The following is a 23,212-nucleotide window of genomic DNA, read 5'->3' on the forward strand; positions in this document are numbered from 1 at the left end:
CATCACATTTATTCCGATCACAATCCCATTGAAACAGTTTTTACAGATCCATTGAAAACCATTTTGGCATTTCAAGGATAATAACGCTTCAGGTGCTCCGCGTTCCATGGGTGCGCGAGGACGTCTCCTTTCAGATGGGCCAATATGTACGTCCTAGGTCGGACTATTCCCTTGACCACAAACGGCCCCTCCCAGGTTGGGTCAAGGGCACCCACATGGGTTTGGACCTTCCTTAAGACCAGATGTCCGACTTGGAAGGTCCGAGGTCGAACGTGGGCGTTGTAGTGTCTGACCATTCTGCCCTGATATTCCGCCAGGCGTAGCTGGGCCATTTCTCTTCTTTCTTCCAACAAGTCGAGGTTGAGGAGCAGCTCTTCCTCATTTGCTGTAGGCTCGTAATGCTCTACTCTGTCAGATGGCATGCCGATCTCAACCGGGACTACAGCTTCGGAGTCGAAGGCCAAGGAGAACGGGGTCTCACCCGTCGATTCTCTTTGAGTGGTCCGGTACGACCATAGAACCTCTGGTAGCTCCTCGGCCCACCTGCCTTTCTTGGAGTCCAGTCTAAGTTTGATGCCTTGCTTGATGATCTTGTTCACTGCCTCCACCTGCCCATTTGCTTGCAGATGTGCGGGGGACGAGCTAAGGTGACTTATGCCAAGCTTGCTGCAAAAGTCTTTGAACTTGGCGTTGTCAAACTGCTTCCCATTATCTGTCACAATGGCCTTCGGTATACCAAAGCGACATACGATATTTGTCCATACAAAACACGTGACTCTGGATTCCGGTATGTGGGAGAGTGCCTCAGCCTCGACCCACTTTGTGAAGTAGTCCACAGCAACCACAGCGAACTTGGTCTGGCCTTTGCCCAAAGGGAAAGGACCAATGATATCTACCCCCCACTGCGCGAATGGCCACGGGGCCGAGATGGGGATGAGCAGCTCGGGAGGTTGGTGGATTATGTTTCCGTAGCGTTGGCAATTGTCGCAAGTTCTAACGAACTTCTTGGCGTCCTGGCTGAGGGTCGACCAATAGTATCCTTGTCGGATCATTTTGGCTGACAGCGACCGGGCGCCTGAGTGATTGCCGCACACTCCTTCGTGGATTTCTCTGAGGACGTATAAGCCCTCTTCAGGGGTTAGGCATCTCAATAGAGGCAGGGAAAAGTCGCGTCAGTACAATGCTCCACCTCGGACCACGAACCGAGCTGCTCGCCTTGCCAACTTTCTGCGCTCCTTGGGGTCTTGTGGTGAATTGCCCCTAATGAAGTCCACTATTGGGTCCATCCATGAAGGCTCTAGAGCGTCGATCTCCATCAGATCTGTCTCCGAGATCGAGGGATTATCTAAGATCTCGACGGGGACAGACCTGGCCAGGTCGGTCTCGTACGCTGATGCTAACTTGGCCAAGGCGTCAGCATTAGAATTTTCTGCTCGGGGAACCCGGCTTACTTCGTAAGTTCGAAACTGGGCGAGGTACGATCTGACCTTGCTCAAATACTTCTCCATTCGGGAGTCTTTGACTTGGTACTCTTCTTTGATCTGGCTCACAACCAGCTGGGAGTCGCTGAAGACCTTAACACAAGAGGCCCCCAATGCTCTAGCGATTCGCAGACCGGCAATAAATGCTTCATACTCAGCCTCGTTGTTAGAAGTCCGGAAGCCGCACCGCAAGGCATACTCAAATCGCTCTCCTCCTGGTCCGAGCAAGAGGACCCCGGCCCCGCACTCTTTCTCATTGGAGGATCCGTCGACATAGATTGTCCACGGTAGGTCGGACTCGCTCAGCTCAGAAGGTGGTGTGAGCTCGGCTATGAAATCCACCGCTGCTTGTCCTTTCAACGCAGTTCTGGGTTCGAACTGGATGTCGTACTCACTTAGCTCCATTGCCCACTTCATCAGGCGTCCAGAAGCTTCTGGCTTATGGAAGATGTTTTTTAGGGGCAGGTTAGTGAGCACCACCACAGTATGGGCTTGGAAGTATGGTCTAAGCCGTCGGGCCGAGGTGACTAAAGAGAGAGCCAACTTTTCCATTTGAGGGTATCTGGTCTCGGCTTCGGTTATAGCCTTGCTTGTGTAGTAGACCGGGTTTTGCCGCGCTTCCTCTTGCCTAATTAGGGCCGAGCTGACGGCACTGTCAGACACTGCTAAGTACAATTGGAGCTTGTCCCCTGGCAGGGGCTTGACGAGCAGAGGTGCCGAGCAGAGGTAGCTCTTCAATTGCTGAAATGCTTGCTCGCACTCCGCTGTCCATTCAAACGGCCCTTTCTTTCGTAGTACTTTGAAGAAAGGAAGGCACTTATCTGTCGATCTTGAAACAAACCGGTTCAGGGCCGCAATCCTGCCATTGAGGCACTAAAGCTGCTTCAGCGTCTTAGGTGCCTCCATTTCGAGCACGGCTTTAATCTTTTCGGGGTTGGCCTCGATCCCCCGGTTGTTCACCATAAAGCCAAAGAATTTTCCCGAAGAGACTCCAAAGGCACATTTAGCTGGGTTGAGCTTCATTTGATATGTCCTTAGAACCTCGAAGGCTTCGGTCAGATCGGAAAGATGCGACTTAGACCGCTTGCTCTTGACGAGCATGTCGTCCACATACACTTCCATATTCCGGCCGATCTATTTGGCGAACATTTTGTTCACCATTCTCTAGTAGGTCGCTCCTGCGTTCTTTAAACCGAAGGGCATGACCTTGTAACAGTACAGACCTTGGTCTGTTATAAATGCGGTGTGATCTTGATCTGGGACATGCATCTTGATTTAATTGTACCCAGAGTAGGCGTCCATGAAGGTGAGCAGTTCGTGCCCGGCTGTGGCGTCCACGAGCTGATCAATCCTCGGCAGTGGGAAGCAATCTTTCGGGCATGCCTTATTTAAGTTCGTAAAATCTACGCACATTCTCCACTTTCCGTTAGATTTTTTAACTAATACAACATTGGAGAGCCACTCGGGATACAAAATTTCTCTTATGTATTCAACTTCCTCACCAATTACATCACTTCTCTCCTTGTTTATAGGTCTTCTTTTTTGCTTTACAGGTCGGAATGATGGATCTATGCTGAGGCGATGCGTCATAATCTTTGGGTCAATGCCAGGTATGTCCTCGTGAGACCACGCAAAGACGTCCGAGTTGGATCTGAGGAAGTGGATCAGCTCCTCTCTGTCGGTGGCCCCCAGCTTGGTTCCTATGCTTACTTGCTTCTCGGCACTAAGTAGAGGAACAAGCTCGAGCTCCTCAGTGGGTGCGGAAAACTCCCTCCTCGGCAGGTCGGCCTCGAACTCGAGCGTCCCATCCCCACTGGCGAGAGTTTCGATGGCGCAGACCGATGAGCCTTTGAGCGCGGAGGCATAGCACTCCCTCGAAGCGGTCTGTTCTCCTCGGACCGTGACCACGCCATTGGGGGTGGAATACTTCAAAACTTGATGAAGTGTTGAGGGAATGCCCCGAAATGAGTGGATGATGGGTCTCCCAAAGATGTCGTTATAGGCCGATCTACCGTCAATTACCACGAACTCGGCCATTTGAGTGACCTGAGTTTGGTCCTGCCCAAGTGTGACCGGCAAGTCGATGCAACCTTTTGGGATGACCGATTCTCTAGAGAACCCAACCAGTGGTGTCGGGCTTTTCTTCAATTGCGACCTCGTCCATCTCAGGGCGAGGTAGGTCGGTAAGGACAGGATGTTAGCAGATGCGCCTCCATCTACCAACACCCTCCTGACCACCACATGATCAATCAAGGGAGAGATCACAAATGCATCATTGTGGGGCAGGTGGACCTCCTCTAAGTCTGCACTGTCGAAGATGATTGGGCAGGTCGGCCTCTGCTCCCTGATGATGCACACCTCGCGCCTGGCTGCACGAGCTAACTCCTTTCTTTTCTGTCCGGACTGACCCCCGCTTGGCCCTCCGAAAATGGTATTGATGACCGCAGGTCGGTCAGTGCGCCGGGGCGGCGTCCTCGACCGCTTCCGCTCTTCCTTTTTCTCTGCCGAGCTGGTCCTGGGCTTTCCCACAAATTTCTTAAAGTAGCCATCTTGAATTAGATCCTCATGTTCCTGCCCTCCAAAATGTCCAATTGTCTGCAACATTTGGAACATCATTGGTTTAAGCTCAAAGTTTGCGTGGGCTGGAATAGGGTTGACTATCCCTGAATCAAAGTTCTGAAAAGCCGTGGCGGCATATTCTCGCATTGCCACGTCTCTGTTGTCCGCCATCTGGATATGGTTGAATTCATCATTTCTCGCATGATCCCTCATATTACCGTTAACAGCAGGTGGATCAACCGGATCACGAGGTGGAATATCTGCCATTGATGTGCTTGTACTCTCTACCTCACTTTCAGGACTGATTTCACCTTCTCTCTCTTTTTGCTTTTCTAGTTGTTTTCGAAGTCTTTGCTCCTTTCGAGTTTTTCGAAGGGTCCGCTCAATCTCAGGGTCAAGGGGTAGAAGAAAAGATCTTGTGCTCATGCACTTTAACTTACCCTTGTGAGATAAACGACCAAAAATATAGAACAAAAACGGTGGATGGAAATTACACCCAACAACAATTCACAAAAATAAAAACTAAAAGAATTTGAAAATAATTTTAAAACTAAAGTCCCCGGCAACGGCGCCAAAAACTTGACTGGGTGTTTATGCTGAACGCACGCACTAAGCGTGGTAACAATTATATAGATGCAAGCGCACACCTGTCAGAGTAATATAAAATGGATGGAGTATCCAAGTATCGATCCTCAAGGACTTCTAAACAATTTCCAAACTCTAAAGTTTTAAAGAATAGTGAATGTTGGAATGAGTGATTCTTGTAAAATGGGAAGTGGTCACAAATAATGGTTTGGATTTGGGATTTGGACTTATAATAATAAAACCTAGCCCGAATTACTTCAAGTTAGCCAACAAAGAATCAAGGACATGCTAAGGATAATATGCATTTTACTTTAGAAACTAACGACTACGCTTCTCACTTTACTTATGTCTAAGCAAGTTCAAAGTCCTAAGACATTCCCTAATATGTCTATTATGAGATATATCTTAGTTTTAGGATGGAAATAGTCGCAACCTCGGGTTAAGGTCCTATGTCTAGGCTACTTAAGCGGAACCCTTATGTCTAAGGCGCTCCTCTCCTCGGTTTAACCACTCAACAATGCAAATAAGCAACCTTTTCAGTATTGACTTGTTAAGACTTACAGTGGCCTTCTCTAAATCCTAACTTTTTTGGGAAAACATGTTGAGCAATGAATGGAAAGTAAAAACACTACTTCTTAGCAACCCTTTTTAGACATAAAAGGCTAACTATCCATAACCGGGCTAGAGACGGGAATTTAGAAAGACATATTGAAGAAAATACAGCAAGTAAAATGGTTGAATGTGGAATGCATGTGTGAAAAACAAAAGTTAACTAACGGAGAGTTTTTATCGGGATTGAGAGCTTCGCCCTTCTCTTTCAAGCAAGGGAGAGTGTCACGTGCTCTTTCCTCCAAAAACACAACTCTCTTAACTAAAAATAAAGTAAAGGCAAAGAGAGAATAAGCAAAGTGCTAGATTTTTATATATTTGAATAAGTAGAAAATAACTAAGTACAAATGGAAACAAAACAAAGCTCAATAAAAGAATGTAAAGTACTCGGGATTTAAAAACCAAAAGCAACTAATGAAAGCAACTCAAAAGTACTTAGAAAGCAACAAAGAAACACTAAAAATGATCAAGAGAAGGAAGCAAGGCTTGATGAATTTGGTGGAGAAGTTGCTGGAATTTATAGCTGTGCAGAATTGGTTAGGTAGGTCCTAAAACGATGGTGAATCACCCATTTCCAACTCTTTTGACTGATCAAATCGTGCTCAAACTGATAGTGGAACACTTCTTCTACACGTATGCATCGGTTGGAACCACCAAAACGCATTGGAAGACGCGTTTCATTAAGGGCAAAGTTGGAAGAAAACCTGTTTTTCTGCAGGCATCCCAGGCGCCTGGCGCCTCCCATGATACTTTTTCGTCTTTTTGCTTCTTTTGATTAATTTGTACTCTCAAATGGTCCTAAAATGTCATAAATACAATATAAGCCAACCACAAACCATAATATATGAATTTTGCATGAATTGGAACTCAAACGACCGAGAAAAATCCGAAACAAAGCTGAAACATAGTAAAAACAGCATCTAAAACCTTCTTTTTACGCATGTAAACAAGCGTAATCATTCCTCCTCGACTGGGCCGAGGTGGGAACCCCTTTGCTCGCGTATGCCAACGCGCGTCACTCGGTTCTCAGATCGGGACCCTACGCCTGCAGCTAATATCATTTCGTTATACATTTCCTCCATGGACCGCATTTGCGTGCGCATTGCCTCCATTTCTCTCTGGAGTGCGTCCAAGTTCTCACTTGTCGGGGCCGGGGCTGGACCCCGGGCGCCCTTCTTAGAGGCTTCACCTCGGCCATGGGTGGCTTTGGATGTCCTTGGGGGGTGCGCAGGTGGTAGAACAGGCGGGGTGATTCGTGCCGACCTGCGGAGGGGTTCTGTTGCTAGGCCGTCGTGACCTTGCCCCTCTACCACTGCTGCTCCGACCTCCCTCTGGTGGGCATCGCTGGCGGCTAGAGTCCTTCGATCTGCCGTATTGGTCGAGTTTGCTGGTTGAACCATTCTCGCTCGCGTGTTGGTTTAAAAGAATTGGGATGACTTAAATTGTCGTCCCCACAGACGGCGCCAAATGTTTATGCAAGGATATGCACAACAGTGTATTTCAGATTGCAGCTCGAACTCGGCCTCCGGACCGATCTGAATACTTGGGCGGACCTGCACAAAAAGGTGAGCACTCCGACGATCAAGTCAGTATAGGTCGGATTCCCAGTTTAGTTCGAGGTCAGAAATCATCGTACCTGATCGTGGAGTGAAGTCCTCTACTTATGGGTGGTAGTCCCGCTAATCTCGCGACGGTTACACCCGGTAATCTCGGGACCGACGGTTACACCCGATAATCGCGCTGCTGACAGTAGCTCACATCAGCCCCCATCAAGCTTCCCGGTAGGTCGGACCTCGGCCAGGTTCACCTCGGCCCTCATACTTAGTATCTGTCAACGCTAGTGGTGGTGATCTCGGCGGTCCGAGCTGGGGCATGACTCATGGTCACCTTGGGGAACCAATGGCTGTCCTCCACGTGTCCAGGGTATTCTTTCCCCCAAACAATATTCTTACATTTTAGTAAACACTATTAGGGAGGGGAATGTTAGTTTTCTGTTTTCAAAATCGGGAGTAGGGTTTGCCATATTTGTTTCACAGTTTTGTAAATCTAGATTTGCTATAGTAAATACTATTCTATCCCCTCATAATGTGCTACACTAAATACTATTACACCCCTAGTTCGCTACAGTACTTCGTCACTACTCTCCTACCATATTTTATCCTTACTCTTTTGAATTGCTACATTGCACATTTTGTCTTTCAATCGCTCTTCTAAAATGCATTAATTTTTTTAATAAAATATATTAGCTAAACAAGAAAATTAAATTAATTATAATTTTAATAATAAATAAGTAAATGAATTTAATTGAAATTGCAAGTAATAAATTATTAATTCATATTGACAAAATTTATAATTGTAAACTTTTTGAGTGAAAGGTAAAATTGAAAAATGACGAAGATATTAGCCAAATCGAGTTAATTCTATAGGTTGGAACCATAACAGTAATTTAGTTCAATTTTCTTAAACGTGTATGTCAATTTTGACAGAAACCAACTCAATAATTTTAGTTATGTGTTGTAAAATTTCATGTTTTAGAGGAATCATAATGATAAATTTATATGCAATAATTTATATATGTAGAAACTTTAGTCCCATGACAGCACACTTTATGAGCTACATGTCATGAGATTTATATTGAAATTATTTGTTAGTTTTTGTTTCTTCACAACAAATTTAAGCACATAAGATATATTTTGCAAGAATAAAGTATCAGGAGAAAACGAGACTTATTTGGATCAAAATGAGAGAAAAATCGGAATCAAATTGACCAAGATGGAATACCAACAAGATTTGAAGCAAAAAACCCGAGAAGATAGCGCCACAGCGCTGGCCTAGAGCGTCGCGGTGCTCTGAAGTTTAAATTTCACGTTTTGTGAATAGTGTAGCACCATGGCCTGTGTATAGCACCATGGAGCTGCCGCGACAACTTTTTATAAAAATAGGGTTGTGCAGCCGTCAAGAAGGAGAAGTTTGGGAAACGTTTTTTTGGCAACTTGGTTTTTTGGCCAATTTGGAAGACAAAGAGACCATTGGAGAGCTTAGAAAAGTGGTTTTCAAGGCTCGAGATCGTAGAGGTCACTTCAGGAACGGACGATTGACACGCGGAACATAGTTTCTTCTCATTTCCCTTGGTTTTTCTAGTTTTGTTATGGACTTCTCATTGTGATTTTATTGTTTTCCATCGAATATGAGAAGCTAAACCTCTTATCTTAGGGATTGATGTAGCCATTGAACTTTATGCATTGATTGTTTAGTTTTCTTGATTGAATGTTTATGAATATTCTACTTATGCTTCTCTATGCTTAATGTCTTGAATCTACTGGCCATAGATTGATTGATTTTAGACTTGAAATCTTACGTTCGGGAGAGGTGGTTTAGAGTTAGAACGGGGATGCATAACTAAAGGAGTTTTAAGATCGAGAGATTTAGAAGTTCTTTAGAGGTTGTTAAAAGACTTGTTCAATAAAGCTTTTACTTGTTATAAAACTAGATAGGGATATTGGTTTCATAATTGGTAAGGAGAATTAGCTTGCGCTCGGAAGAGGTAGTTGAGATTTGAGAGTTCTTGGCCTATATAATCAATAATTGGTTCAATCTTAGATTCAATAGGTGAAATCAATTCTCTAGGACCTTTCTCTCCCATTGTTTTTATCATTGTTATTGCATGTTTATTTCATTTGATTATATTCTCCAATTTGATTTTGATTCTTTAAATAAAATTGAGCGATTGTATCTGTGGTACTTAAGTGATTTAGAAAACCAATTCAGAGAACGATATCGGTATTGACTTACCACTTTATTAAAGCTTGACCCGTACACTTGTGGTAAGTAGTTTCTGCTACATCCCACCTCGAAAAATATTTTAAAAAATCAATAACAAATCTAATTAAATGCTAACACGAACCTAGCTTAGTGGCAGTTGGTGCACCTCTTCGACCAAAAGGTCATGAATTCGAATCCTCCACCCACGTGTTGTACTAAAAAAAGAAAGAAAAACTAAACTAATTAAGTATTTATTTCACACTATAATTATTCAAAATGAATTTAGATTAATGATTTTATTAAAAAAAATTATTCATACTTAATAAACTAAATAAATATTATTACATTTTTAATCACATGTATATAAATAATCTAAAATATTTTATTTTAAATTCATGACTCAAACACTCATGATACAATAATCTAACAAATTCATTTCTCTAAATCCATAGTTTTATCAAACTCTTTTTACTATTGCAATGTAAATATTATATTAGCATAAAGAAATATATTTTATACAATGAATGAATTTAACTATTTTGATTAATTTGTGTCGCAACATGATCGCAACATGAAGTGACCGACGTCCTCTTTTAAGGATGTTCTTTAAATTAAAAAATTTGTAGTCGCCACAAATCATGTTGAAGTGTGATTGGATACTTAATTAGAATGTTAAAAATGATATGCATAACTCAGTTTAGGTTAGCACCCTACGTTTAAAAACAGTCACCATATTTTATCTTATATTATCAAATATCTTATTATAAAAAAAGGTCCTTTATTTTGAAAAGAAAAAAAAAACAATTCAATTGGAAATTTCGTTTTCATTAAAGAAATACACTTGGATCAATTCTCAATGAATAATTTAATGTCATGTTTAATTTTATTTTAAATAAAAAGAAAATTTTTACCTCAAGAATTTGAAAAATTATAATAATCTCAACTTCATCGTAAGAATTTTCCTTACTTAATTTAATGCCTATTTTTTAAAAAGTATATTTAATTTTATAAAAATACATTAATATTTTTGTGCACTGGCATAGGAGCCAAACTCCAAAAAAAAAAAAATTTCATGCACCTACACAAGAGAAGAAACTCCTAGAAAGCACACTACCCGCCTCCAAAATAAAATTATTTTCAATTAAAAGAGCTTTATGAAATATCTTTTTTTAAAAGAGTATATAAATAAATGAAAAATAAAATGACTATCAATAGTAAAAGTATTATTAACTTTTTTAACATTCTTGTTTGAATAGAGATCATGGGAAAAAAATGGTCTTTTGGCCAACTATTGCAAATTTAAAATGTTACCAATTTGAATGACAAAATTTTTTTTTTGGCTTACATTTCAAATAGTAATATATGTGCATGCAGGGGAGTCGAAATATTTCACTCAACTTCCAATTTTCTCACTCGATTCTCAATTTTCATTTAACAAATTTAAAGTTGAATTTAAATCATATGGTAAGAGGAGGAAAATTAATTTAAATCATGCATATAATTTACGCAAAATTTTAACAAGTAAAATAAAATTAATTGAAACTATTGTTTCTCGACTTTTAAGCAGCTCTGTTTTTTCATATTTGGGGATGAGGAAGATAAGAAGTTTTGTAGGAAATAAAAGAATTTAACAAGTGGATGACGAAAAGTTGCAGTAGAAAGAAAGGTAAAGAGAAATGAAAGGGTAGAGTTGGGTTGTGGATTGTGGGGTTAGGAAGCAAACAGATGGGCGGTAAAATGGAAAATGGGAAGGAAAAAGAAAAAGAAAAAAGAAATAGAAAAAGAAATAGAAATAGAAATAGGGAGAATGAGGATGAAGGTAGAGATCGAATGAGTACCCGAGCCGCGCAGAATGGAAGCTGGGTGTGCCAGCCGAACCGGCATTACAAATCGCGAGGCGTGTTCTACGGCGACAACCCGTTTGCATTCGGGAACACTGTCCTCCTGGCCCAGCTCAGCATCTCCTCTCTCCTCACCGCCCTCCTCCAATGCGTCCTCACCCCCCTCGGGGAGAGCTCGTTTGTGTCCCAGATGCTGGTCGGCATCCTGCTGGGCCCCTCCTTCTACGGCGGCGACAACCCCTTTCTGGAGGCCATCTTCCCCTACAAGAGCTTCTATGTCAGCGAGACCTTCGCCTTCTTCGGCTGCATGGTCTTCATGTTCCTCGTCGGCGTCAAGATGGACCTGAGCGTCATCGCCAAGTCCGGCTCCAAGGCCATGGTCATCGGCGCCGCCACCTTCTTCCTCCCCCTCTTCCTCAACCTCTTCCTCTCCGTCTTCCTCAAGAGCAGCGTCCCAATGGAGCCCGACCTCAGCCGCTCCATCCTCGTCATCGGGGCTTTCCAGTCCAACAGCTCCTTCCACGTCATCGCATGCCTTCTCGACGACCTCAACCTCCTCAACACCGACGTCGGCCGCCTCGCCCTGTCCTCCTCCATGATCAGCGGCACCCTCAGCTGGGTCGCCCTCATCATCGGCTTCACCATGCGCGCCTCCTCCAACCGCGACCAGGACGCCCTCCCCATGATGGCCATCTGCGTCGTCTGCATGGTCATCCTCGTCGTCTACATCCTCCGCCCCGTCATGTTCTGGTTCGTCCACCAGACCAACCTCTCCGGCCGCCCCATCAAGGAGACCTACATCTTCTCCCTCTTCATGATGATGCTCTTCTGCGCCCTCTTCAGCGAGTTCATCGGCCAGCACTTCCTGCTCGGCCCCATGATACTCGGCCTCGCCGTCCCCGACGGCCCCCCCCTCGGCTCCGCCCTCGTCGACAAGCTCGACTCCTTCGTCTCCTCCATCATGCTGCCCTGCTACTTCGTCATAAGCGGTGCCCGGATCAACCTCGCCAAGATCGAGATCAAGAGCATTCTCATTGTTCAGATCATGGCCTTCTGCAGCGCTGCCGGGAAGATGATTGGGGCCATGCTGCCTGCTCTCTACTGCAAGATGCCCTTCGTTGATTCTTTCACGCTAGGCCTTATCATGAGCACGCAAGGCATTGCTGATATTCTCGTTCTCCAGACTGGGATGCTCCTCTTCGTACGTATTATTATTATAAACTCTAGGTTCCTGGTTCCTGGTTCCTTATCTTATCATTCTTGACTACAAAATGCAGATGATAGATCAGAAGTCGTACAGCATGATGGTGATCGCGATGCTGGTATCGACGGGGACCATATCTCCGATAGTGAAAATGATATACAACCCATCTCGGAAGTACAAGTCGAGCATGAGGAGGAGGACGATCGAGCACGCGGGGATGAACGGGGAGCTGCGTCTGGTGGCGTGCATCCACCACCAAGACAACACCCCCTCCATAATCAACCTGTTGGAGCTCTCGAATCCTAGCATCAAGAGCCCCATTTGCTTCTACATCATCCACCTCATCCAGCTCGTCGGCCGATCCTCCCCGCTCCTTATACACCACCGCCCCGGCAAGCGAGGCTCCCTCCGCTCCAACCTCTCCGACCAGATTATCAACGCCTTCCAGATCTACCAGCAGTTCAACTACGACAAGGTCATAATGAACGCCTTCACTTCCGTCGCCCCCTACACCACCATGCACGACGACGTCTGCATGCTCGCCTTGGAAAAGCGCGCCGCCATGGTCATCGTCCCATTCCACAAGTGCCGCACCATCAACGGCATAGAGGAGTCCACCAACCCCATCAGGACTGTCAACAAGAACATCCTCTCGAAGGCTCCTTGCTCTGTCGGCCTCTTCATCGACCGCCTCACCTTGCCCAGCGCCGCCACCTCCGTTTCCCTCACGAACAAACTCGATTTGTACAGGGTCGGAATGGTTTTTGTCGACGGCCCCGACGATCGCGAGGCCCTTGCCTACGCCACCCGCATGGCCGAGCATCCAAAGGTCGCCCTCACTGTCGTCCGCCTCATCGAGCCCGAAAGAGTAAGCCGCCACATCGTTGATCACCAACACGATTTAGACATGATCAACGAGTTCAAGAACACCATCGTAACCGCAGGTCCGTATGTATTAATATTATAACACGAAACCCGTGTTACGTTTCTTATCTCACATGTAATATCATTCTCATTCTCATTGTGATTGGATTTTAATGAATGTGACCAGGAATAATGCACTGCGTGTACGAAGAGGAAATCGTGAGCGATTGCGTGGGGATGATAAACGTGATCCGCTCCATGGAACACGATTACGATCTGATATTGGTGGGGAGGCGCCACGACGGCGAGTCACCCCTGTTTATGGGGCTGAACGAGTGGAATGAGTACCCGGAGTTGGGGTTCATCGGAGACATGCTCGCCTCCTCCGACTCAAGCGGCGCCGTGGCCGTCCTGGTGGTGCAGCAGCAAACCATCGCCGGTGACGATGAATTCCACGACGATTTCCGGTGCCTTATGGAGGAGTCGTTTTCTGTGGATATGGCCCCCCTCAACCCACGCCCACACCTGCCCAGTATCGATACATGGCCAAAATCATAATTCCTAGCTATAGCTATTCTTTTATTTATTAGAAATCCTTCTCCCACAGACTCTGCTAGATAAGATATACAGTTCCTAGATAATCTACCCTACCATATATATATATATATATTAAATTCACCCTATTCTTTTTGTAATTTTTATTTTTATGTACATCCATTAGTCTCTTCAACTAATTAAACATTGTAATTAATAACATAAATCTTAGCTACTTATCTTACCACTATTATCTTACCCTTTTAAGACCTAAATACTTGAAATGTTCTAAAAATATTTTAAATTTGGCTGATGATGTGAGAAATTTTGGCCAAATGACACATCATTATTTTTAAAATTACATCGAGGACCAATTAAAAATTTACCTGTCATCTAAATTGGTTTTCAAAATTATATTTGGGAAAGCCCTTTTCTCTAAAAGATAGTCGGGAAAAGATGAACGTCTACATTTTCATCCCAATATTCTTCTCTCGACGTTTTTCTGTATAGCATCGGAAGTAATTATATATTTTTTTCGCATGCTATGTTCTTCTTTTTCCGACTAAGAAAAAACGTCGAGATCAGAATACAGTTTTTCAAATGCAAGAAAAAACGTCGGGAAATTAAAGAACTTTATTCCGACGTTTTTTATATAGCGTTGGAGAAATTATATAAGTTTTGTGCTCTCTACGTTTTTCTTTTCCCGGTGCAAGAAAAAACATCGGAATAAAATACTTTTCTCGACGTTTTATTATCGACGCAACGTCAAGCAAATAGAGTTATCCCAATGTTTCTGAAAACAATTAGGACAACTGTCTTGCCCTGATGTTTTTTTTTTTACCGGCGCAAGAAAAAACGATACCAATGCTAAAAATTCTTGTATTGAGCCCTTCAAATTCAAAAAATAGTAATAAAAAATCATTAAAAAAATTGATCTGGTTACCTTTTTAAGGGCATATTACACATTTAAGTTTGAATTAAGGAATAAAAAAGTGATTTTGCATCCAGGCGTCTCTTTTCTCCCATTTCGCTCGATAATTTGGAAACTACTCCTTTTTTTTTTATTTTGTTTTGTTTTTTTTCCTTTTTTAAAAAAAAACACCATGCCTTTCCGAAGGTTGGTTCATAGCATAATAGTTAAGACTTTGAGACAAAAATAAGCTCCTTCTTAAGTTAAAGTCCCGAATCTTCATTCCACAAATCTACAATAATAATAGTAATAATAAACAATGAGAATCTAAAACACTTCTCTTCGATCAAAAGATTCTGAGTTCAACTTTTCATTCCTCCTTATTAAAAAAAAATGATTCACATTCGTTTTAGATGTGACAAAATACTGTGTGGTATAAAGTCAGAATCTTGACAACTTTTTTGTGTGATTGATCAAAAGAATAATTTTGGTAATCCAACTAATGAAAGTGTTAGAGAAGTTCAATCTAATCCATTTAATTGGATAAACATATAACTTCTACTTTACTTCAACGCATCCTATAGGCAGGCACCGAATCTTGCTAAGGGTCATTTTCATAATTTCAAAGCTTCCAAATCCACATGTCATTATAAATTTCAGTGCTAAGTTTTTGTACTTTAAAACATTCGTTTTACTTTTTATATATTTTTTTTCCTACCACTTCCTATACTTTTAACAAATGAACAATTTAAATTTTTATCTATTTGTAAAATTTTAATGAAAAGTTTATACATAATATAAAACTATTTAATACAAATTTAGGACTACATTTCAAAAAATTTAGGGGTTGAAATTTCAGGTTAAAATTCGAAAGATATGAGATAAAAAATATATATATATATAAAATGAGGTAACTTTTGAAACAGTACCGGGACAAAAATGAATGTTTTGAAATTACAAAAACCAATATGAATAGAAGTTGAAGTTCGATGATCAAAATAGTATTTAAATCTAAATTTTAAAATTATGTTTTAATTTTTATGTATTTTTTTAAATTAGACCTTATTTATGAACCTTTACTATAAGTCAAGAGTAGCAAATATCTAAATTACTAGCTATGGGTAGATGTGTCAAATGAGTTGAATATGAATATGGCATTTTATTTGAATAATTGTTGTCCCAGCATGATCGTGACGCAGAGCGGCAGACGTCCTCTTTTAAGGGTCTCTTAAAATAAAAGATTTTGGAGTTGCCACCAATCATGTTGAGAGTGGCGTAAATTAGATTGAGTTCGGGAGTCATTTGTGTATAGGGAAGGTATTAGCACCCTACAACATCCATCCGTGAAAACGATTACCAGTATTTTTTTTTATTATCCAACTTATTAAATTATTAAAGGTCCACAAAAATTTATTTATTTTATTTTTAAATATCTCATGTTTATTAATCACATGGGTTAATAATTATGGGAATGTCATTCAAAATATAGAAATTTGTTCTTAGGAGAAATTTCATGCATTTAATAAATTCAAAAAAGAGAACGCTACTCAATCTCCCTTTTGTTTTTTAGAAACATTGCGAGTAGTTTTTGAAATTCATTTTAATTGTTTTATGAAAAAAGTTATAAATTATTAAAATTCATTTTAAAAGGTGAATTTCATGTATCTATAGGATTTTAACAAAAATCCATAAAGAGAATATTACTCAACCTCGAAAATTAAATATTCATTTTCTCCAATTTATTTTGAAATTATAGTGAGAAAATTATAGCTGATTAATTTTATATTTTTTTACTTTGATATTTTATATTTAGATACATGAATTTCATGGATGTAAGGAATTTAAAAATATATATAATAATAAATTGCATAACATCATATTTTAATTCCTATAAAATAATAATTGTAAATAAATTTTTATCTAATAATAAAACATTTAAATAAAACTAACGGTAAAAAGTAGTTCAATGGATGCATATTACAAGATAGAAAAGATGCCAGTATCTCAAACACATTCACTAATATGTGAAATTGAAATTGTAGTGTAAGTCAAATTACATCAAACTATATTCCACAAAATAAATTCACAAAATAACAAAATAAATCCAAAAAATAACAGTGCAAATTGTATTTCCTCCTATTCTAATTTAAAAATAACAATAATTCAATGAAGAAAAAGAAAGGAAAGGGAATTTCAAAACTTTAAGTAAATGTTGATTACAAGAGGATTTCGTGGATTAGAGACTGTCAACTAATACTTTGTGTATATGTTAGGAAAAAAAAGAGATTATATTGTTGGGAGAGTGGAGGAAGTTACCAAGATTATTCCGAGAGTAGAAGAGAGAGAAAGATAGAAAGATGGAAGTGGGAGAAAATTAGGGAAGATGGAATATGGAGAGAAATTAAACGAAGATATTTTATCTTTTTTTAAAAAAAAAAACTAAATTTATCTTCAAAATTTTACTTTCAAAATTCATAATTTCACAATTTCAATTTCCAATTTTTTATTATTTTAGTTTTTGTTATTTTTAATAACAAATAACAAATATCAAATAAAATTTAAAATGACCTGGACACGGTATCTACAGTTTGCCCCCCTTTGTACATCCTTGCAGTATTAAAAGGTGGACAAAGGACTAGATAAAGTATTTGGACGGTGACATTTTATTTTTATTTGATGAAGGTGATGGCTTGATTTGATACGACCTAGCTCTAGGGTAGGGTTTGAGAATACTGGACTTCAATGGTCTTGAGCTTCGACCTCAATTTTAAGACTCGGTTCAATTTAACAAAAGTTTGAGAATAGACTTTGACCTCAACTCTAGGGCAAGACTCGAACAACAATGGACCTGGATAAAAGCAGGCTTCGACCTAAGTTTCAGGACTAGGTTTGATTTAAACAACATTTAATAATAGATTTCGACCTCAACTGTAGGGTAGGGCTCGAAAAATGTTGGACCTGGATGGATGCAGACTTTGACCTTAGTTCTAAGATTGGGTTCGATTTAATCAAATTGAAGATAGACTTCAACCTCAACTCTAGGACAAGGCGCGAAAAACATTAAACCTGGATAAATGCAGGTTTCGACCTCAATTGTAGGACTAGGTTCGATTTAACCAAATTGAAGATAGACTTCGACCTCAGCTCTAGGGCAGGGCTCGAAAAACATTGGACTTGGATGAACGATGGTTTCGACCTTAGTTCTAGGACTGGGTTCGATTTAACCAAGAGAAGATAAACTTTGACCTCAGCTCTAGGGTAGGGCTCGAAAAACATTGGACCTGGATGGACGTAGGCTTCAACCTCAGTTCTAGGATTGGGTTCAATTTAACCAAATGAAAAGATAGGAGGAAGTAGATGAAATTGTCGAGGGAGAAAAAGAAGTCGGTGGTACAGAACAGAAGGTGATTAGACAGAAAAAGGGAGCTTGCAGACATGGAGAAATAGAATTTTGACCTCAGCTCTAGGACTGGGTTCGAAAACAAAGTTTGAGAAGTTGACTTCGACCTCAACGCTATGGCTGGACTCGAAAAGTATTGGACCTAGATAAACACAGGCTTCGACCTTAGTTCTAGGACTAGGTTCGAAAACCAAGTTTGAGAAGTTAACTTCGACCTAAGCTCTAGGGTAGGGATCGAAAGACAATGGAGCTTGATGTAGGCTTCGACCTCAGCTCTAGGACTGAGATCGATTTACCTAATATTTGAGGGGAAAAAAGGAAGAGATAGATGAAAAGGTTGAGGGAGAAAAAACAATTGGTGGACGAGAACAGAACGTGGTTAGATAGAAAGATGGAGCTTGCAGACATGGAGAAATAAAATTTCGACCTCAGCTCCTGGATAAACGCAGGCTTCAACCTCAGTTCTAAGACTGGGTAAGATTTAACCGAAATGCAATTGACTTTGCTTGGTAAGGTTTCAACCTCGATCTTGAATTGAGATTTACTTAATGAACCTAAGTCGGCATAGACTTCAACCTCAATCTTGGATTGGGTTGGAATTAACCAAAATGCAATTGACTTTGCTTGACAAGGTTTCATGCTCGATCTTGGATCCAGTTTAATTTAATGAATTTGGGCTTGGGGCATGCCTCAACCTCAATCTTAAATTGGGTTGGATTTAATTCAAATGATGAAATGCAATTGAGGCAATGATGATGGCTTTGCTGCCTACCTGTAGGGTTTAGAAATCTTCCTAATAGAAAATTTCAAAATGCATCAAATATAGACTTAACAGAGCAGCATTGACTAACATCCTAGTATTCATGCAAGTGCAACATATCAGGTTAAATGCAAGTGCAACATATCAGGTTAAATTTTATTGAATTAAAATCGTAAACTTATTGATATTGTTTATTAAAATGGCGAGAATCACGATATAAATCAAATATAACAATTAATAAAATATTCTTTTTTTATTTTTAACTAATTAGATGGAAATCAACTAAAAATTTGAAATTTTAATTTATTTAATTGATTATTTTTATTGATAGTAAATATTTTATTTTAAAATTTTATTTAATATTAACAAATAATAAATAAAACACAATAAAATAACATAAATGATTAATATAATTTTTAGAACAACATCATTAATATATAACATATCTATTTAATAGCACTGGATTATATTTTAACACTTTTATGGATATTAATTAATAATAACAAACTAAATTTAAATTATTGATAAATTAAATAGAAATGTATAATATTTTATAATAAAATTACATCAATTAATAAAAATATTTTTTTATAAGAAGAAAAATTATTAGTAGTATAAATGAAGTTAAAATACTACTTTGGTCTTGTACTTTCAGCTTTCGTTCATTTTAGTTTTATACTTTCAAAATATTCGTTTTGGTTTCTATACTTTTAACTTTAGTTCATATTAGTCTCTTAACTTTCAAAATGTTCATTTTGGTCCCTGTTCCTTAATTTTATTTTAATCTCATTTTTTATATGACGATTTTGACATGATTTTACAATCAATATATTAATGAATACTTTATACTAAAGATTTTACGTTATGTGTAAATTGTGTTATAATTTTGCATAAAAGGACTAAAATGATCCATTTTAAAAGTATAGGGAACAAAATAAACATTTTCAAAGCATATGGACTAAAATGAATAGTAAAATTAATTATTGAAAAAGTGTGAGGCACAAAAAATGAGAATGAGATTTAAAATTTTAATAAAAGAATGAAACTAGAGCAATAAATATGAGGACGAGAGATCGAACCCACAATTTCTTGATTTGAAATATATGCTCATTTTCTCTAAACTTTCCAATTTAAATTAGCTCTCACCAATTGAATTCATTCATATATTGCATGTTGAAATTTAAATAATGTTTCAAAGATATATATTTTTTAACTAAAAAAATTATTATTTAAAAGTTGGAAGAAGGATCATGTTCCCCGGTGTTTCGCGCATTAAAAGTTTATTGGTTGATGAGCCAAAGTGTTTGCATACCACTAATTATATTATTAATTAAAAAAACTATATTATTATTCCCTTTTCCCTCTTCTCTTCACCCACGTCCATGCATTCTAAATCTATCATCTATGTATCCTTCTATCAAAAATAATAATAATAATAATAAATAAATAAATAAAATATGTATGCATCCCCATTTACTTCAACAAAAGCAATAAAAAGGAAAATAAAAAATAAAAAGTATTAAATATGTATCTATTTAAGGTTTAAAATACTCTGTATTTTCCGTTTTAGTTTAATTTATTGATCTAGAAATCCACTAAGTTCGTCATTATATCATGCTCACAGAGACATTCATGGTTGCAACTTCACGATTCGATACCAAAATGATGAACTAAATTTTAAAGTGGAGAGACTAAAATAAACCAAACCTGAAATTACATGAATCAAAAAAGTATTTCAACTAAATAGAAAATTAAAATGGAAGTACTCAGCCTACAAAATTTTATATGTTTTATATATTCGTTTTGAACTACAACAAATTAAGAACGGGCAACTTTCTTCCCTTCCCCTTCATCTTTTATCGACATTACAGTCTTACATGTTAATTTAAACTTCTGCAATGTTATTTTTTACCGTTGTATTCAACAATTGATTAAGTTCTTTACTTCTTAAATTTAGTGGGCAGTTAATATTTTTTATTTAAAAAGATTATGATTATTCGATCTACCCACCAATGAAGTTAGCAAAAAGCAATCTAATTAAAAGTGAAATCATTGCCCCGATTGATTGATTTTGGAATAATCATAAACACGAGAATTTAATCAAAATCCAAGATGGAATTTGGAATCTGCTATAAATTGCACGCAGACTTTTCGAAGCTACGAAGACAAATGAATATCAATCAATCTTCCTCTATATCCACAAACGTCAACCATTAATTCCTGTACACGATCATCATAATTAACATTTCTGTTCATAATTCCCAGATCAGATCGGTTAAAATGATCCATATTTAAAAAGTAAAGAAAAAAAATCCATGTCGTAATTAAGAGGATGGTGTGATTTGTGTTAATTAATGATCTTCACTGATGCTGTGTAGATGAGGCCGCCACGCGCCGCCGCACGCGGGGCTGCTCCGGCGATCTCGGCGGCTGGGTTTGGCCTTCTTGAACACAATGACATCCTCCACCCGGCGCGTGGTCAGATCGTCGCCGGAGCTGGTGGAGGTGGAGCGTTTGGCAGTAGTTTTCCGGTGGTGGCCGGGATTATCAATATTAGCAGTAGCGGCGGCGGCGGCTGGTATCAAGAAATAAATGGCGCCGCGGCGGAGATGAGATTCGGGCGAGAGAACGTTGACGCGGCGGAGGAGGGGGCTGTGGTCGGAGGAGGGAGTGGTGAGGACGTGGGCGGGGTTGGCCTTGAGAATCTCGCCGGCGGTGAGCGGAGGACAGAATTCTTGGACTTTACCGTTAAGATGAACCACTCGGATCAGGTCCAGAGCTCCACACGGCAGAACGCACCCCAAACAATGCCTTAAACCGTTACCCATTTCTGCAAAACGCCGCCGTTTCCCGATCCACCTCAAACAATTCGCTTTTTTTCTGGAGAAGAAGATTGAAGGGAAAACATGGAATTTATATACATATATATACAAAATGGGCAAAAAAAAAAAAAAAAAAAGAATAATATAAGCATAGGCTGTGGAAAATGAAAGTACGAAAGTGTCCTTTTGAAGTGGGGTTTCCGGAACATGGGAAAATAGTTGGCGACTGGCGCTTGTTTCTTCTATTTTACGCGTTATTGTGGGTTTAATTTAAATAATTATTGCCAGCTGCCTTTGTCAATATTCAAATCCTATTATTTATTTATTATCACCAAACTCAAAACTCAAAATCGCTATTCTCTTTGATAAAGAGATCATGGACTTCTTTTTTCTGACTTTTAATTTCATATCTCATATGTATATAATTATGAGTTATGTCGAATTAATACACGTGTCCACGAAATTTATAATTAATAATTTAGTATAATTCAAGAGAACTACTACTCAATTTGGGTTGTAGCTCCCCTAAACTTAATTATGAGTTACGTTATATATCATGATTTGATATGAGAGTTGGATTTGAGTTGTTTATGTCTCCGTCTTCAAAATAATTTTTAAAATGTAACAATTTTTATTAAATACCAAAATAAATTTGTGTTTCTAGGAAAACAACATTCATCCAAAGCTATCTTTAAGATTTTTGTAACAAACTCTTTCGTTGAAGATCTCTATATTAACGACCTATAAAGAAATAGTAAAATGCAAAAATATTAATGATAAGTATATAATAAAAAAGAATAGGAAAAATGATTGAAATTCAAAATTAGGATTGGGATAGGCGACATCACAGCGTGAGGAGTGAACGCGAATATAGGCATCGGACAAACGCATACGAATTGATTAAAGTTCCTTCAAGTACGGATTTAATATATTCAATTTTACTTTTCTCCTTCTCAATCTATTATAACTTTGTTTTGTTTTGTTTTATTATTATTTTTTTCAATTATTAGAAATAACTACTTAGAAGTTAAACCATATTATCTTTGTTTCCAATCTTTACTCCTTTTATATATATATATATATATTTTTTTTTTAATTTAATCCCTATTCTTTAAAATATATTTTAATATAATGTTTTATGCTATAATTTTTTTTAATTGTACATATTTGTTCATGAGTATTAAAATTGGCCAACTAAAAACTTACCTGAAATGGTACATGAAAATTTGTATAGGCGGAATTTAAACCACCTAAGGAGAAGGAAATTTGAAATCTAAGCTAAATTTTCAGAAATTTAGTATACAATTTTCTTAATAATTTCCATTTCACAAAATCACAGCTATCTCTCTTATTCATTTCTCTTTTTATTTTATTTTTTAAAATTTATTATTTTTTAATTTAAAAAACATGAGAAAAAAATACAAAAATACAAGTATTTTTGTTTTAAGTTCAACCTTCTACCATATGTAACTTTGGATTATGAAAAATATTACCAAATTTTGTTTGTTGCAGGGAGAAAAACGTAACAAATTTTTTTTTTTTTGTAACAATGGAAAAAAAATCTTTTAAAAATGTAGTAAATTTGACTAAAAAATACAGTAAGAAATAAAAAAAAATGAAGGTAAATTTTAAGGACCAAACAATATCAACCTTTTAAATAGAGAAATTGCCTATCACAACTAACGAAGTATTAATTTCACTACATATTCATGTTTATTGCTCGATGGGTCTAAGTCCAAAGTTAAAAATTAATCTCAACTTATTATTAGTTATTATTGATAGGATTGAGTATAAGTGTAAAACAAAATGGAAATAAGAAAAATATTTAGTTGGTACCGGTCCGCATTCATAGGTCGACCATCATTAAATTTTTACTACTAA

The 23,212-nt window shown here is 38.6% G+C and overlaps 2 protein-coding genes across 2 annotated transcripts; one reads left to right on the top strand and one right to left on the bottom strand.

The window, feature by feature from the left end:
- The first annotated feature begins 10,826 nt into the window (after positions 1–10,826).
- Positions 10,827–13,647, top strand: LOC148212128 (cation/H(+) antiporter 15-like). Its single transcript, XM_088121920.1, has 3 exons — positions 10,827–12,038; positions 12,115–12,985; positions 13,093–13,647. Exons 1-3 carry the CDS (start codon positions 10,827–10,829, stop codon positions 13,461–13,463), a joined length of 2,454 nt encoding a protein of 817 aa, XP_087978046.1. The 3' UTR covers positions 13,464–13,647.
- Positions 13,648–20,679: 7,032 nt separating this feature from the next.
- On the bottom strand, positions 20,680–21,433 carry LOC148212129 (uncharacterized). Its single transcript, XM_088121954.1, has one exon. It carries the CDS (start codon positions 21,335–21,337, stop codon positions 20,861–20,863), a length of 477 nt encoding a protein of 158 aa, XP_087978080.1. The 5' UTR covers positions 21,338–21,433; the 3' UTR covers positions 20,680–20,860.
- Between the last annotated feature and the right edge of the window lie 1,779 nt (positions 21,434–23,212).

Source organism: Momordica charantia (assembly GCF_013281855.1).
Source record: "Momordica charantia cultivar OHB3-1 chromosome 3 unlocalized genomic scaffold, Mcharantia_2.0 BLBB01000003.1, whole genome shotgun sequence".
Classification (NCBI taxonomy): Eukaryota; Viridiplantae; Streptophyta; class Magnoliopsida; order Cucurbitales; family Cucurbitaceae; genus Momordica; species Momordica charantia.